This window comes from Eucyclogobius newberryi, unplaced genomic scaffold, assembly GCF_026437365.1.
Source record: "Eucyclogobius newberryi isolate DKJ021-1_F unplaced genomic scaffold, fEucNew1.0.hap1 SCAF_11, whole genome shotgun sequence".
NCBI classification, from domain to species: Eukaryota; Metazoa; Chordata; class Actinopteri; order Gobiiformes; family Gobiidae; genus Eucyclogobius; species Eucyclogobius newberryi.
The window spans coordinates 11,215,253-11,228,206 of record NW_027315735.1 but is presented as its reverse complement, the minus strand read 5'-3'; the positions used below and the strand labels follow the sequence as shown (position 1 = coordinate 11,228,206).

The following is a 12,954-nucleotide window of genomic DNA, read 5'->3' as shown; positions in this document are numbered from 1 at the left end:
CGGAAGTAAAGAATCCCTGGTTGGCTTTTGACCAGGGCCAGATTTAGAATATGTATTTTATGAAAGCTAAACTCAAACGGAAGTAATGCCGACAGACATCACACAGCCCTGCTCTTGACGTTCGGCATGCGAACTGGCAGCGGTGGGATTTAAACCCACGCCTCCGAAGAGACTGGAACCTAAATCCAGCACCTTAGACCACTCGGCCACGCTACCTGTTGCTCAGTTGGACAAGAAATGCGACCAGCGAAACCGTGCAAAAAAAGGCGTTTCTATGATAGTAATTATCTTCAAACCATGTTCCGTGTGCATGGAACTTTAGATATCAATTACAGGCGCCGATTTGCGACACGGCACTGCGAAAGCAAGTGTCCTTGCGATGGTGGTATAGTGGTAAGCATAGCTGCCTTCCAAGCAGTTGACCCGGGTTGGAGTCCCGGCCATCGCATGCTGTGCTTTTGAGTTATACATGTGTATATGCAGTTTCATTCACAACTAAAGCTCTCAGAGGGCAATGGCCAAACTGTCAAACAGTTGAGTATTAGAGCATTTGAACTAATCCTCTTGGCAGATCGCATGATTGCGGAGTGACAGGTATGAAACAGCCCCATAACATGAATGAGTGAATGCTGTTCACCCACTATAACAAGAATCAACAAAGTACATGACGCTGACGTGAAGTTGAACACGCAACTTTCTGATCTGCAGTCAGACGCGCTACCGTTGCGCCGCAGAGGCAGCCCGAGTGGTCCGGTCCGATGGCGCTGTGTTACGTTATAGAAGAAACGCTCAAATAAGCTCTATTTTCAGAATCAAAAAGGTTTTCTGGCAATTGTCAGTGAACAAAATTCCCAAACTACAAGCGTACTTGGGTGGTAAGGTGCAGCATAGCATTTTAGCCTAAGTCCAAGATGTTTATAACACATGAGATTATTCAGCAACGCCTTGACAGGGATGACTAATGAGGCCAAAGAGTTCTTTTGGGGTCTCCCCACGTAGATTTAAATCCTGAGAGTAATGGCTTCTTCTGCTCAAGTGTGTGATGGGATTTTGTTTACTTTGCCAGTGCCCCATTTTTAAGCCTATGGCTTTTGATTTCTTTCGAGCGATCGATCAATCGATCGATCGATCTTTGCAAAGTAAATAAGTATTCAACTGCAGACTCTTGATTGACATTGCCATCCCTCTGAACTTTACAACTATGCGCTTGGGCCTCAAAACTACTCCTAGGTTTCGGATCCTGCCAACAACGTGGTTTATGTTGTTCCCGTACGGGCCCCTGCTGGCAGGCCATTTGGCGGAAGTAAAGAATCCCTGGTTGGCTTTTGACCAGGGCCAGATTTAGAATATGTATTTTATGAAAGCTAAACTCAAACGGAAGCGCTGCCGACAGACATCACACAGCCCTGCTCTTGACGTTCGGCATGCGAACTGGCAGCGGTGGGATTTAAACCCACGCCTCCGAAGAGACTGGAACCTAAATCCAGCGCCTTGGACCACTCGGCCACGCTACCTGTTGCTCAGTTGGACAAGAAATGCGACCAGCGAAACCGTGCAAAAAAAGGCGTTTCTATGATAGTAATTATCTTCAAACCATGTTCCGTGTGCATGGAACTTTAGATATCAATTACAGGCGCCGATTTGCGACACGGCACTGCGAAAGCATGTGTCCTTGCGATGGTGGTATAGTGGTAAGCATAGCTGCCTTCCAAGCTGTGGCCAGCCGTGGATAGTGGGCATAGAGCGCCAGCCAATCAGAATGAGCCTGTGTGCCATGTGCTACTGTGATGAAGGCCAACCAATCAGAATGCAGAGATTCGTGTTCATTGACAAATTCATCTCAAGAGACCAGAGTTCAATTCCTGCTGTGCCCAGAAGAAGAGGAACGTTTCAAAGGATCAAAACTTTAAATGTATAAAGTTTATGAGTTCAAACTTTAAATGTATAAAGTTTATGAGTTCAAACTTTAAATGTATAAAGTTTATGAGTTCAAACATTAAATGTATAAAGTTTATGAGTTCAAACTTTAAATGTATAAAGTTTATGAGTTCAAACTTTAAATGTATAAAGTTTATGAGTTCAAACATTAAATGTATAAAGTTTATGAGTTCAAACATTAAATGTATAAAGTTTATGAGTTCAAACATTAAATGTATAAAGTTTATGAGTTCAAACATTAAATGTATAAAGTTTATGAGTTCAAACATTAAATGTATAAAGTTTATGAGTTCAAACATTAAATGTATAAAGTTTATGAGTTGGTGTGGCAGTTTGCACTTGTTAAAAGGTCAGATCATGAGAAGGACTCACATGCAGCTGCTGGGACTGATTTACAATATTAATAAAATCACAAATTGATCACAAAAAGTGATTTCTGCTTCACCTTAAGAGATTTACCCACGTCACACCTTCTGCATAAATAAATAAACTTGGAGTGGGTCAGAAACCTCCAGGTGTTTAGTTTACTATCACATCTCTAACTCTGCAGCACTGAACTGTACTACTGTGTTCAGTTTATGTTCTGCAGAGAAATAAAACCAGTTACTTATATTTATGTTATGATATCGCAATCATTTATAGAATATTGTTGTATTATTATATTGGAAATAAAGTACAAAACATGTATACTTTTAAGAATAACTATTTACAAGAAAAATGCCAGATATAGTTACAGTACATTCAATATACATTCTATTTACATTTAATATACGTTCAAATATGCATTCTATTTACATTCAATATACATTCTATTTACATTCAAGTATACATTCTATTTACATTCAAATATGCATTCTATTTACATTCAATATACATTCTATTTACATTCAAGTATACATTCTATTTACATTCAAATATACATTCTATTTACATCAATATACAGGGCTTTAATCATTTCCTTCCCCATCTCTCCTTCTCCTTCTCGTAAAAGGGAGATTCCTGGAACTCCTTCCAGCTCATCTCCTTCTCCATCCCCTGATCTCTGAAGAAGGAGAAAACTTTAGCAGGGCAGTAAATGTACTTCCCTGACAGTCCGGGGAAGCTTGTGTGGATGTGAGGACTGTGTGGGCCCTGCTTCAGCTCCAGTTTGCAGAACCTGCACTTTCTGCCTGGGACAGGTGACTCCTCTCTCTTCCTCTTCAGCTGGTTCCTTTCCTCCACTCTCTGTCTTGTGGCCTCCAGCTCCCTCTGGAAGAACTCTGTGTCCACAAAGTCCTTAAAGAGCATCCTGGGCTCAGTCAGACCCTCAGCTTTATAGCTGGTGAAAACTTTGGTGGAGCAGTAAAAATATCTGACTGGCCCTTGCTGGTAAAAGTCATGAACGGAGCTGCCATCTCCCTCATACTTCGATTTTGGCTGGCCACAAGACAGGCATTTTTTTGTGTGGGGTTTTTTCAGGGCTGCTGGTGTCTGCTGCTGCTGCTGCTGCTGCTGCTGCTTCTCCACAACACTCTGCACAATTTTCTCAAGGGCGTCCTGAGAAATAGACGAGGTGGCTGCAGGAGGAGGATTAACTGCTGCAGGTGTCATGGTGACGACAGGCACATTTGTGGTGGTACTGCCTGCTGTGAGAGACTGCCAAAGTGTCTGGGTTTGCTCCAGCTTTTCCAGGCTGATGTTGAGCAATGATGATGTGTTTAATAATTTGCAGAGATGTTTTATGTATTGTGAGATATGTAATTTTGTGGTAGGGTGTAGCATGCTGTTAGGATCTGTGCAGGAGCTGTGGACAAGAGTGGCATACTCCTGATCCACAAGCTTGAGCATGTCCTTCTGTCCTCTGTGCTTATTAAGCAGATCATCAATTGCAGTCTTCATGGGAGCGGGCCAGCGCCTGTGGTCCAACACAAAGACCCTCCCTCCTGTCTTCACAGGTCCAGTCCGGGCACTAGATGGAGACGACCTGATGGGCAAATGTGTGGGTTCTGGGATTAATCAAATAAAGAACAATAGATCAGTGTCTGTAAACAAACAGAAAAATCACATGGGGAAAGGTTTGAATCTTTTACCTGACTTTATCTGGGGCTCCATCCTTGAAAAAATGTCTGTAGCAGTGTCAGAATCGCCAGCAGCAGCAGAGATGGTGGGGGAGACAGTGGGGGTGACAGTGGGCGTAGCATGGTGAGGAGGGAAAGTGAAGGGCCTGGTTGGAGCAACAGAAGATGGTGGGGCTGACTCTGGTGCTGCAGCAGATTGAGTGCTAGTGCTGGTGTCCTCAGTGTCCTTCCTGCTCTTGTGTTTATCCCAGTCTAAAGGGACAGGACGACACTCTGGTTCGGCATATTCAAGCCCAAACCTCTCCCCCGTGTCTTCTGCTGAAAGACGCAAAGCAGGATACTTTTCCTCTCCCAGAACACGCTTGGACACAGTGTTCAGGGCCTGTATCAGTGCAGGGTCAAAAACAGACGGAAGACACACACCGGGCTGTTTCAGGTCCACCAGGCGCTTGAAGTTCCAGCGACACACTCCTGTAAGGCCCTGGGCCTGGAACAACTCTGGGGACACTTGTGTACCTGTCACCCACTGGGCCTGGTGAAAGTGGTAGCCCTCCTGCTGAGACGTGCCTCTGATGGGGATCCAGACAGGGACTTTGGCACCTTCACCCGGAACATGGTTGAGCTGCAGAGTCCCTCCATGGCGGTACAGTATGCCCCCCTCTACCTCAGGATCACTGAGGCAGCCACGCAGGATGTGGACTCGCTGGATCCTCCAACACTGCAGCATGGAGGGCTTGAACAGAGGGACCCCATTGGGATCTGTGGTCAGGTGGAAGTGCTGGAAAACCCCCTCCACTCTCTGGACGAGCTCGCTGGGTTGAGGAATCTTAATCCTGCAGTGCTGGCGAATGTGCTGCTTGGTGGGAGTAGCAGGCTGTATGCCACAGAAGACGTACACGTCCTTCAGCCTCTGCAGGTCTTCCTGGTCCACCACAGAGAATGCAGCAGAGAGAAACTGTGCAAAGGAGCTATAGAGCGGGTGGTGTTCTGAAGCTCACTCACGGAGGAACCGTCTCATACTGTGAAACAAGTCCAGCTTTATGATGATGCCGTTGTTGTACTGTGATCTTGATGCACATGTATTTAACTGGTTCCCAGTGGTGACCTCAGCAACAGTGGCATCTGTTGTTCTCCATGCCTCCCAGCTCAGATGTTCTCCTGCCACAGACCCGGCCACTCTGAAAGCTGCACAGCAATCCCTAAGGGCAAAGTGAAAAATGACTATTATAAAATGGCAACCATTTTGGAATTAATAGATAATATAAAATATTTTTATGGGAGTTAGGTCATTATGCATTATTGTGTTTCTACAATAAATGATGATGTTCACTTAGTTACCTGTCAACCCAATGAAAGCAGGCCTTCTCAATGCCAGCACTGCTGTTGAGAGGCCCGAATACATCGGCCGCAGACTTTTATCCGCCTCAGACTGCACCATGACCCACGACAGGATCATCCAGTTCTCGTTCATCACGGCGTACGATGACATGGCCCCAGATGAGAATGTGACTTTCCTGGCCACTTTGCGGGTGTGGTCTGAGCGCAGAGCCTGTCCAAATGTCCCCTGCATCAACCTCTGTATGGTGTCCTTCTGGTGCTGGAACTCATGCAGCAGACAGTCGATGAGGTAGTGGGAGGATACAGAGACACCATTCCAGCCATCAGGGTCACTGTAACCCCCAAAAGGTTCTGGTTTGGTCTCAGGCTTGCGCAAAAACTGCGTGATGGTCTTCTGGCCATAGGCTCCTGCCTCACCATCCATCACATTCTGGCAGCAGAGGAGATAGGCCAGGTTGGCCCGCTCATATTTAAGATGCAGCAACTCTGTGATCTGATTGGCCATATCTGTGGGGGATTTTCCAGTCCGCCTCAGCTCATCCAGAACTGATTTGCAGATGGCCTTTTTGTAGGTCAGTAGTGCTGGCAACATGTTGGTAAATCTCTTGGGGAGTTTGTCCAGCCAGAGAGGGTTGTCAGCGTACCACCGCCTACGGCACCTCTTGCAGCACAGCCTGGACGACAGTAAGTAGTACTGCCCGGTGAGGCCCACAATCAACCGCGGTCTGCCCACACCAGCGGAGACCACATATGGCTGAGCACAGTCTCCAGAGCATGGCAGGGAATAGTTGTTCTTTACCCGCCCCATCAAGTAGTCACTCTCAGGCTTCCAGATGAAAAAAGGATGCAGCTGAAAATACTTGGGGGAGGGCAGAATGTGGACACTGTCAATGAGCTCGGGCTGAGGTGGTAGGCGCCACAGAGAAAATGTCTTCATTGGGTTGCTAACAGGACGGGAACCTGGCCACAGACCCATGGACTCCAGCTCCAGCTTCATCCACGTCTTCTGCTGGTGGGAGCAGCCCCATCGGCTGAGCTCCTGCTCAAGGAAGGGTAGCAACGGGGGAGGAGGCCTGTTGATGGCAGCTGCGGGCTGAACTGGTGGAGGGCCTAGTGAACAAAACAGGATGTTTTAGTTATAGGCATTAACACAACCTTTTTGTGTGCACATAAAATGCAATCAATGACACAACTTTAAACCCACTGCACTGGCTGATTGTCACAGGAAAACAACAGAATGTACAGATTCTTGCATCATGTTTAGGAGCTACTTATTGTAATTTGACAAACACAGAACACACTTGGATCTTACTCACTTTGAGATCTCTGTTCATCTGGAGCATCAGGTGGAGAATGTGTGGGTGGAGCTGCATCTGAAACATCTAAACACAAAAATATGAGTTTAGATTATTCCATTAAAATCTCTATCAAATGTGTCACAATATCAGACCTGCAGCGGAAGTACGTCCAGACTCGGGCAGGAGAAACATCAGCTCCTCTGGAAGTGGCACTGGAGGCGTGATGGGCAGCACATCTGCAGCAGCTGAAGAGAGGAAAGAAATGTGTGATACATTTGACCAATTTTGATCTTACAGTGAATAAGCAACACGAAAAAGCTCTCACCTTCTTCTGATTCCTCCAGAACAGTCTGTTTGGACTGTGCAGCTGCATGTGAGAGAAGAAGAATCATAATGAGTCATATTTAGCTACATTTTGTAATTGCATGTTAGTAAGAACGCACACTTACATTTGACTTGTGTTTCTACTGCCCATAATTTCATATAGTTGTTTTATTTAGCAATATTAGTTTAAACGAGCAGAGGAGGCACTCACGTCAAATATACAATTAATCACTCAGTCATTCATATTGAACACCATGCATAGTAAAAATATCACTTACCCTCATCGCAGATGTATCAATTCATAGTCACAAGGACTTTTGGGAGAACACACATGAAAGAACAAAAGCAGAACAGGACCGGAACAGGGTCAAGAACAACTTGAGAATGAAGGCTGCGTAGCCATCATGCCTGCTCTCCCAGACCTCTCTCCAGGTGCTCTTGGCACGGGCACCAAAACCAACCAGCTCCTCCTCCTCTGCTGCAGGACGAGGCACAGGTGGTCGTTTCTGTAATAATAACAATACATTTTATTTGTAGGCTTACAGAACAGATTTAAACAGTTAAAACTGCATTATTACAAAGTAGAGGCTAATGTACAGATGGGTGAAGGGTTTTACCTGTGCCTCGTATTGGAGGAGAGAGCTGATCTCCTGAAAGCTGAGGGCATAGCGCAGGAAGGACTGAAGACTGTCCTTGCTATGCCGCTCTGCCTGCAATACTCCTGCAGCCTCCTCTTTCTGGTGGCTCTGGATGAGGTACAATGTGTAGCCCACATCATTCTCCAGGAGCCACCGGAAGTGCTTCCCCTTATATTTTCCAAACTGGAGCCGGTATTCCCCCAGAACCTCAGCAGGGTCTGAGGCATCTCCTCCTCTCAGCCGCACCACAGTGAGAGCGTTCTGCCTCACATCCTCCTCCTTCACTGGGGCACTGCGGTCCCTCATGGACGGGTCGTCCTTAATCCTCCTGGCCTCCTCAGAAGGGTCCTGCCGCAGGAATCCCACTGGGCCCTTGCGGAAGACCACACTGACTCGGCCAGGAAAAAAAACAGTCTTCCTCATTTTCTCTGCAACGAAAGAAACCGAAAACTATGTTTAGAAACACAACAAATTACACACGCAAATTACAGTACTTTCATAATATATATCATAGTTTTTACTTAACTCACACACTTTTCTGACAGTTTAAACAAAGGTGTTTTACGGCATTATTGTTGTGTCATTCATATGGATTTTGGCTCTTGTTTACAGTCTGGTTGCTAGGTGTCCTCTACCTTACCTATGTCATATTTGTGCTCATGAAAATTAATTACATTTTGATTGCAAATGTGTATGCACTGTGTATAACAATTCCAGCAATAAAGGACAAACTAACTGCAGCTCAGGCAAAATAAATGCAAAACTCATAGCTTATAGTACACAAAAGGTACAGTAAAGACAATATAAAAACGTTGCATGGAAGCTTGAAACTAAGTTAAGACCCTTCCCCCATTGTGGGACAGACAAAGGATCTCTTATCTCATCACACCTACTAGGTCTGATGAATGGTGACCTTTTAAGCACGTATAAGAGACAACACAACACGCAGATCACGTAATATTGCACCTTATATAAAACTACACAACTGCAAACCTTTAAATGTAATAAAGTTTAACTTAACAGGGCTGAATATCACACAAAACTGACAGAAAAGTCGCGTTAGTTGTTCAACAGAGACATGGAAGTAGCAGTGACTTTACGTGACTAAAAACACAGTTTCAAAAGTGTTAAAACACAAGACGAACTTTACTTGAAAACGTCCACAAATGCCCGTTATAAATGCCACAAAATATGAGTGTTCTGGGGCAGTAAAATGTCCAAAAGAATGTGAAAACTTTGCAAAAAGGAGGAGCGCAGATACTCACCGTGTGTAGTTTGAGGCATTGAATGAATCACGTCACTCTGCATTCAAACATGGCGCGCTCCCGCCACAGCGCCGCCGCTGGCCAAAAGTATATTACATCCGTAGTGGTTTAGCACTACCATAGGAAATGAATGGGATTCTGTTTAGGGCTGTTTAGCTAAAGAATCCACGGCGGCCGCGCGGATGACCCGGGTTCGATTCCCGGCCATCGCATGCTGTACTTTTGAGTTATACATGTGTATATGCAGTTTCATTCACAACTAAAGCTCTCAGAGGGCAATGGCCAAACTGTCAAACAGTTGAGTGTTAGAGCATTTGAACTAATCCTCTTGGCAGATCGCATGATTGCGGAGTGACAGGTATGAAACAGCCCCATGACATGAATGAGTGAATGCTGTTCACACACTATAACAAGAATCAACAAAGTACATGACGCTGACGTGAAGTTGAACACGCAACTTTCTGATCTGCAGTCAGACGCGCTACCGTTGCGCCACAGAGGCAGCCCGAGTGGTTCGGTCCGATGGCGCTGTGTTACGTTATAGAAGAAACGCTCAAATAAGCTCTATTTTCAGAATCAAAAAGGTTTTCTGGCAATTGTCAGTGAACAAAATTCCCAAACTACAAGCGTACTTGGGTGGTAAGGTGCAGCATAGCATTTTAGCCTAAGTCCAAGATGTTTATAACACATGAGATTATTCAGCAACGCCTTGACAGGGATGACTAATGAGGCCAAAGAGTTCTTTTGGGGTCTCCCCACGTAGATTTAAATCCTGAGAGTAATGGCTTCTTCTGCTCAAGTGTGTGATGGGATTTTGTTTACTTTGCCAGTGCCCCATTTTTAAGCCTATGGCTTTTGATTTCTTTCGATCGATCGATCGATCTTTGCAAAGTAAATAAGTATTCAACTGCAGACTCTTGATTGACATTGCCATCCCTCTGAACTTTACAACTATGCGCTTGGGCCTCAAAACTACTCCTAGGTTTCGGATCCTGCCAACAACGTGGTTTATGTTGTTCCCGTACGGGCCCCTGCTGGCAGGCCATTTGGAGGAAGTAAAGAATCCCTGGTTGGTTTATGACCAGGGCCAAATTTAGAAAATATATTTCATGATAGCTAAACTCAAACGGAAGACATCACACAGCCTGCTAACTTCCTTGCTATCGACGCTTGGCGTTCGACCCGTCCTTCAGACCTTCAAAGTCCTTTCTCTAGCTCTCCCTCCTCTCTCTTTGTTTTTATTTGTCACTCTCCCTTCTTTTTTTTTTTTTTTTTTTTTAAATACGGTATAGCGTAAAAAACACATACTTTGAAGACGTTCAAATACAGTAGGTGGCGGTAAATGCACCTTTTCAGTTGGCGGCCACCCGCCATTAAAAGTAACACAACAACAAAGACTTCATGCGCAAACTCTGGAAGTGTAACTGAAATCCCGCCACTCTAAAATATAGGAAAAATTGCAACTTTGACCAAAAATCCGGAGAAAAATACACGCCGGAATACCAAAAGCAACAGCAAGAATCACACGAGGGGGGGGGGCGGACGGACCCCTGAATGATGCAAATCGGACAAGAAATGCGACCAGCGAAACTGTGCAAAAAAACACGTTTCTATAATGATTCTCAAACCATGTTCCGTGTGCATGGAACTTTAGATATCAATTACAGGCGCCGATTTGCGACACGGCACTGCAAGCCCTTGAGTCTTTGCGATGGTGGTATAGTGGTAAGCATAGCTGCCTTCCAAGCAGTTGACCCGGGTTTGATTCCCGCATGCATCGCATGCTTTACTTTTGATTTATACTTGTGTATATGCAGTTTCATTCACAACTAAAGCTCTCAGAGGGCAATGGCCAAACTGTCAAACAGTTGAGTATTAGAGGCCAATACAAATGACGTGCATTTGAACTAATCCTCTTGGCAGGTCGCATCATTGCGGAGTGACAGGTATGAAACAGCCCCAAAACATGAATGAGTGAATGCTGGTCACCCACTATAACAAGAATCAATAAAGTACATGACCCTGACGTGATTTGAACACGCAACCTTCAGATCCGGAGTCAGACGCGCTACCGTTGCGTCACAGAGTCAGCCCGAGGAGTCCGGTCCTACGGCGCTGTGTGTCGTTGTAGAGGAAACGCTCAAAAAAGCTATTTTCAAAATCAAAAAGGTTTTCTGGCAATTGTCAGTGAACAAAATTCCCAAACTACAAGCGTACTTCGGTGGTAAGGTGCAACATAGCATTTTAGCCTAAGTTCACGATGTTTATAACACATCAGATTATTCAGCAACGCCTTGACAGGGATGACTAATGAGGCCAAAGAGTTATTTTGGGGTCTCCCCACGTAGATTTAAATGCCGAGAGTAATGGCTTCTTCTGCTCAAGTGTGTGATGGGATTTTGTTTACTTTGCCAGTGCCCCATTTTTAAGCCTATGGCTTTTGATTTCTTTCTTTCGAGCGATCGATCAATCGATCGATCGATCTTTGCAAAGTAAATAAGTATTCAACTGCAGACTCTTGATTGACATTGCCATCCCTCTGAACTTTACAACTATGCGCTTGGGCCTCAAAACTACTCCTAGGTTTCGGATCCTGCCAACAACGTGGTTTATGTTGTTCCCGTACGGGCCCCTGCTGGCAGGCCATTTGGAGGAAGTAAAGAATCCCTGGTTGGTTTATGACCAGGGCCAAATTTAGAAAATATATTTCATGATAGCTAAACTCAAACGGAAGACATCACACAGCCTGCTAACTTCCTTGCTCTCGACGCTTGGCGTGAGAACTGGCAGCGGTGGGATTTGAACCCACGCCTCCGAAGAGACTGGAGCCTTAATCCAGCGCCTTAGACCACTCGGCCACGCTACCTGTTGCACTGTTGAAAGCCTCATCAGCTTGACCGGTTCTAACCAAGCAGTGTATGTGATCTTTGCAACGTGGATCTGATGACGCTGCTTTCTAAGAGACCACGATTGCCCTCAGAAGTTCGAAACACATAATCACGGAAGTGGCTCGGTAAATCGACCAATAGAACCAGCAATTGTTTCCCATATGGTCTAGCGGTTAGGATTCAAGGTTTTCACCCAGGTGGCCCGGGTTCAACTCCCGGTATGGGAAAGTCTTTGTGGTAAGCTTCCTTTTTATTAATCCCTCATGAGGGTAATTTATTATCTGCGTTCGTTCGACCCGTCCTTCAGACCTTCAAAGTCCTTTCTCTATCTCTCCCTCCTCTCTCTTTGTTTTTATTTGTCACTCTCCCTTCTTTTATTTGTTTTTTTTTTTAAATACGGTATAGCGTAAAAAACACATACTTTGAAGACGTACAAATACAGTAGGTGGCGGTAAATGCACCTTTTCAGTTGGCGGCCACCCGCCATTAAAAGTAACACAACAACAAAGACTTCATGCGCAAACTCTGGAAGTGTAACTGAAATCCCGCCACTCTAAAATATAGGAAAAATTGCAACTTTGACCAAAAATCCGGAGAAAAATACACGCCGGAATACCAAAAGCAACAGCAAGAATAACACGAGGGGGGGGGCGGACGGACCCCTGAATGATGCAAATCGGACAAGAAATGCGACCAGCGAAACTGTGCAAAAAAACACGTTTCTATAATGATTCTCAAACCATGTTCCGTGTGCATGGAACTTTAGATATCAATTACAGGCGCTGATTTGCGACACGGCACTGCAAGCCCTTGAGTCTTTGCGATGGTGGTATAGTGGTAAGCATAGCTGCCTTCCAAGCAGTTGACCCGGGTTTGATTCCCGCATGCATCGCATGCTTTACTTTTGATTTATACTTGTGTATATGCAGTTTCATTCACAACTAAAGCTCTCAGAGGGCAATGGCCAAACTGTCAAACAGTTGAGTATTAGAGGCCAATACAAATGACGTGCATTTGAACTAATCCTCTTGGCAGGTCGCATCATTGCGGAGTGACAGGTATGAAACAGCCCCAAAACATGAATGAGTGAATGCTGGTCACCCACTATAACAAGAATCAATGAAGTACATGACCCTGACGTGATTTGAACACGCAACCTTCAGATCTGGAGTCAGACGCGCTACCGTTGCGCCACAGAGTCAGCCCGA

At 45.2% G+C, this 12,954-nt stretch overlaps 1 protein-coding gene and 6 non-coding genes across 7 annotated transcripts; 1 reads left to right on the top strand and 6 right to left on the bottom strand.

Moving 5' to 3' along the window:
• Positions 1-134: 134 nt before the first annotated feature.
• Positions 135-216, bottom strand: trnal-uag (transfer RNA leucine (anticodon UAG)). Its single transcript has one exon. It is a non-coding gene; the product is annotated as a tRNA-Leu (tRNA).
• A 160-nt stretch (positions 217-376) lies between these two features.
• trnag-ucc (transfer RNA glycine (anticodon UCC)) lies at positions 377-448 on the top strand. Its single transcript has one exon. It is a non-coding gene; the product is annotated as a tRNA-Gly (tRNA).
• A 984-nt stretch (positions 449-1,432) lies between these two features.
• Positions 1,433-1,514, bottom strand: trnal-uag (transfer RNA leucine (anticodon UAG)). The gene has a single exon. It is a non-coding gene; the product is annotated as a tRNA-Leu (tRNA).
• Positions 1,515-7,090: 5,576 nt separating this feature from the next.
• On the bottom strand, positions 7,091-8,056 carry LOC140346813 (uncharacterized). The gene is made up of 2 exons (XM_072433018.1): positions 7,573-8,056; positions 7,091-7,461 (listed from the first exon to the last, which is right to left on the bottom strand). Exons 1-2 carry the CDS (start codon positions 8,014-8,016, stop codon positions 7,261-7,263), a joined length of 645 nt encoding a protein of 214 aa, XP_072289119.1. The 5' UTR covers positions 8,017-8,056; the 3' UTR covers positions 7,091-7,260.
• Positions 8,057-10,875: 2,819 nt separating this feature from the next.
• trnar-ccg (transfer RNA arginine (anticodon CCG)) lies at positions 10,876-10,947 on the bottom strand. The gene has a single exon. It is a non-coding gene; the product is annotated as a tRNA-Arg (tRNA).
• A 695-nt stretch (positions 10,948-11,642) lies between these two features.
• trnal-aag (transfer RNA leucine (anticodon AAG)) lies at positions 11,643-11,724 on the bottom strand. The gene has a single exon. It is a non-coding gene; the product is annotated as a tRNA-Leu (tRNA).
• A 1,151-nt stretch (positions 11,725-12,875) lies between these two features.
• On the bottom strand, positions 12,876-12,947 carry trnaw-cca (transfer RNA tryptophan (anticodon CCA)). Its single transcript has one exon. It is a non-coding gene; the product is annotated as a tRNA-Trp (tRNA).
• Positions 12,948-12,954: the final 7 nt, after the last annotated feature.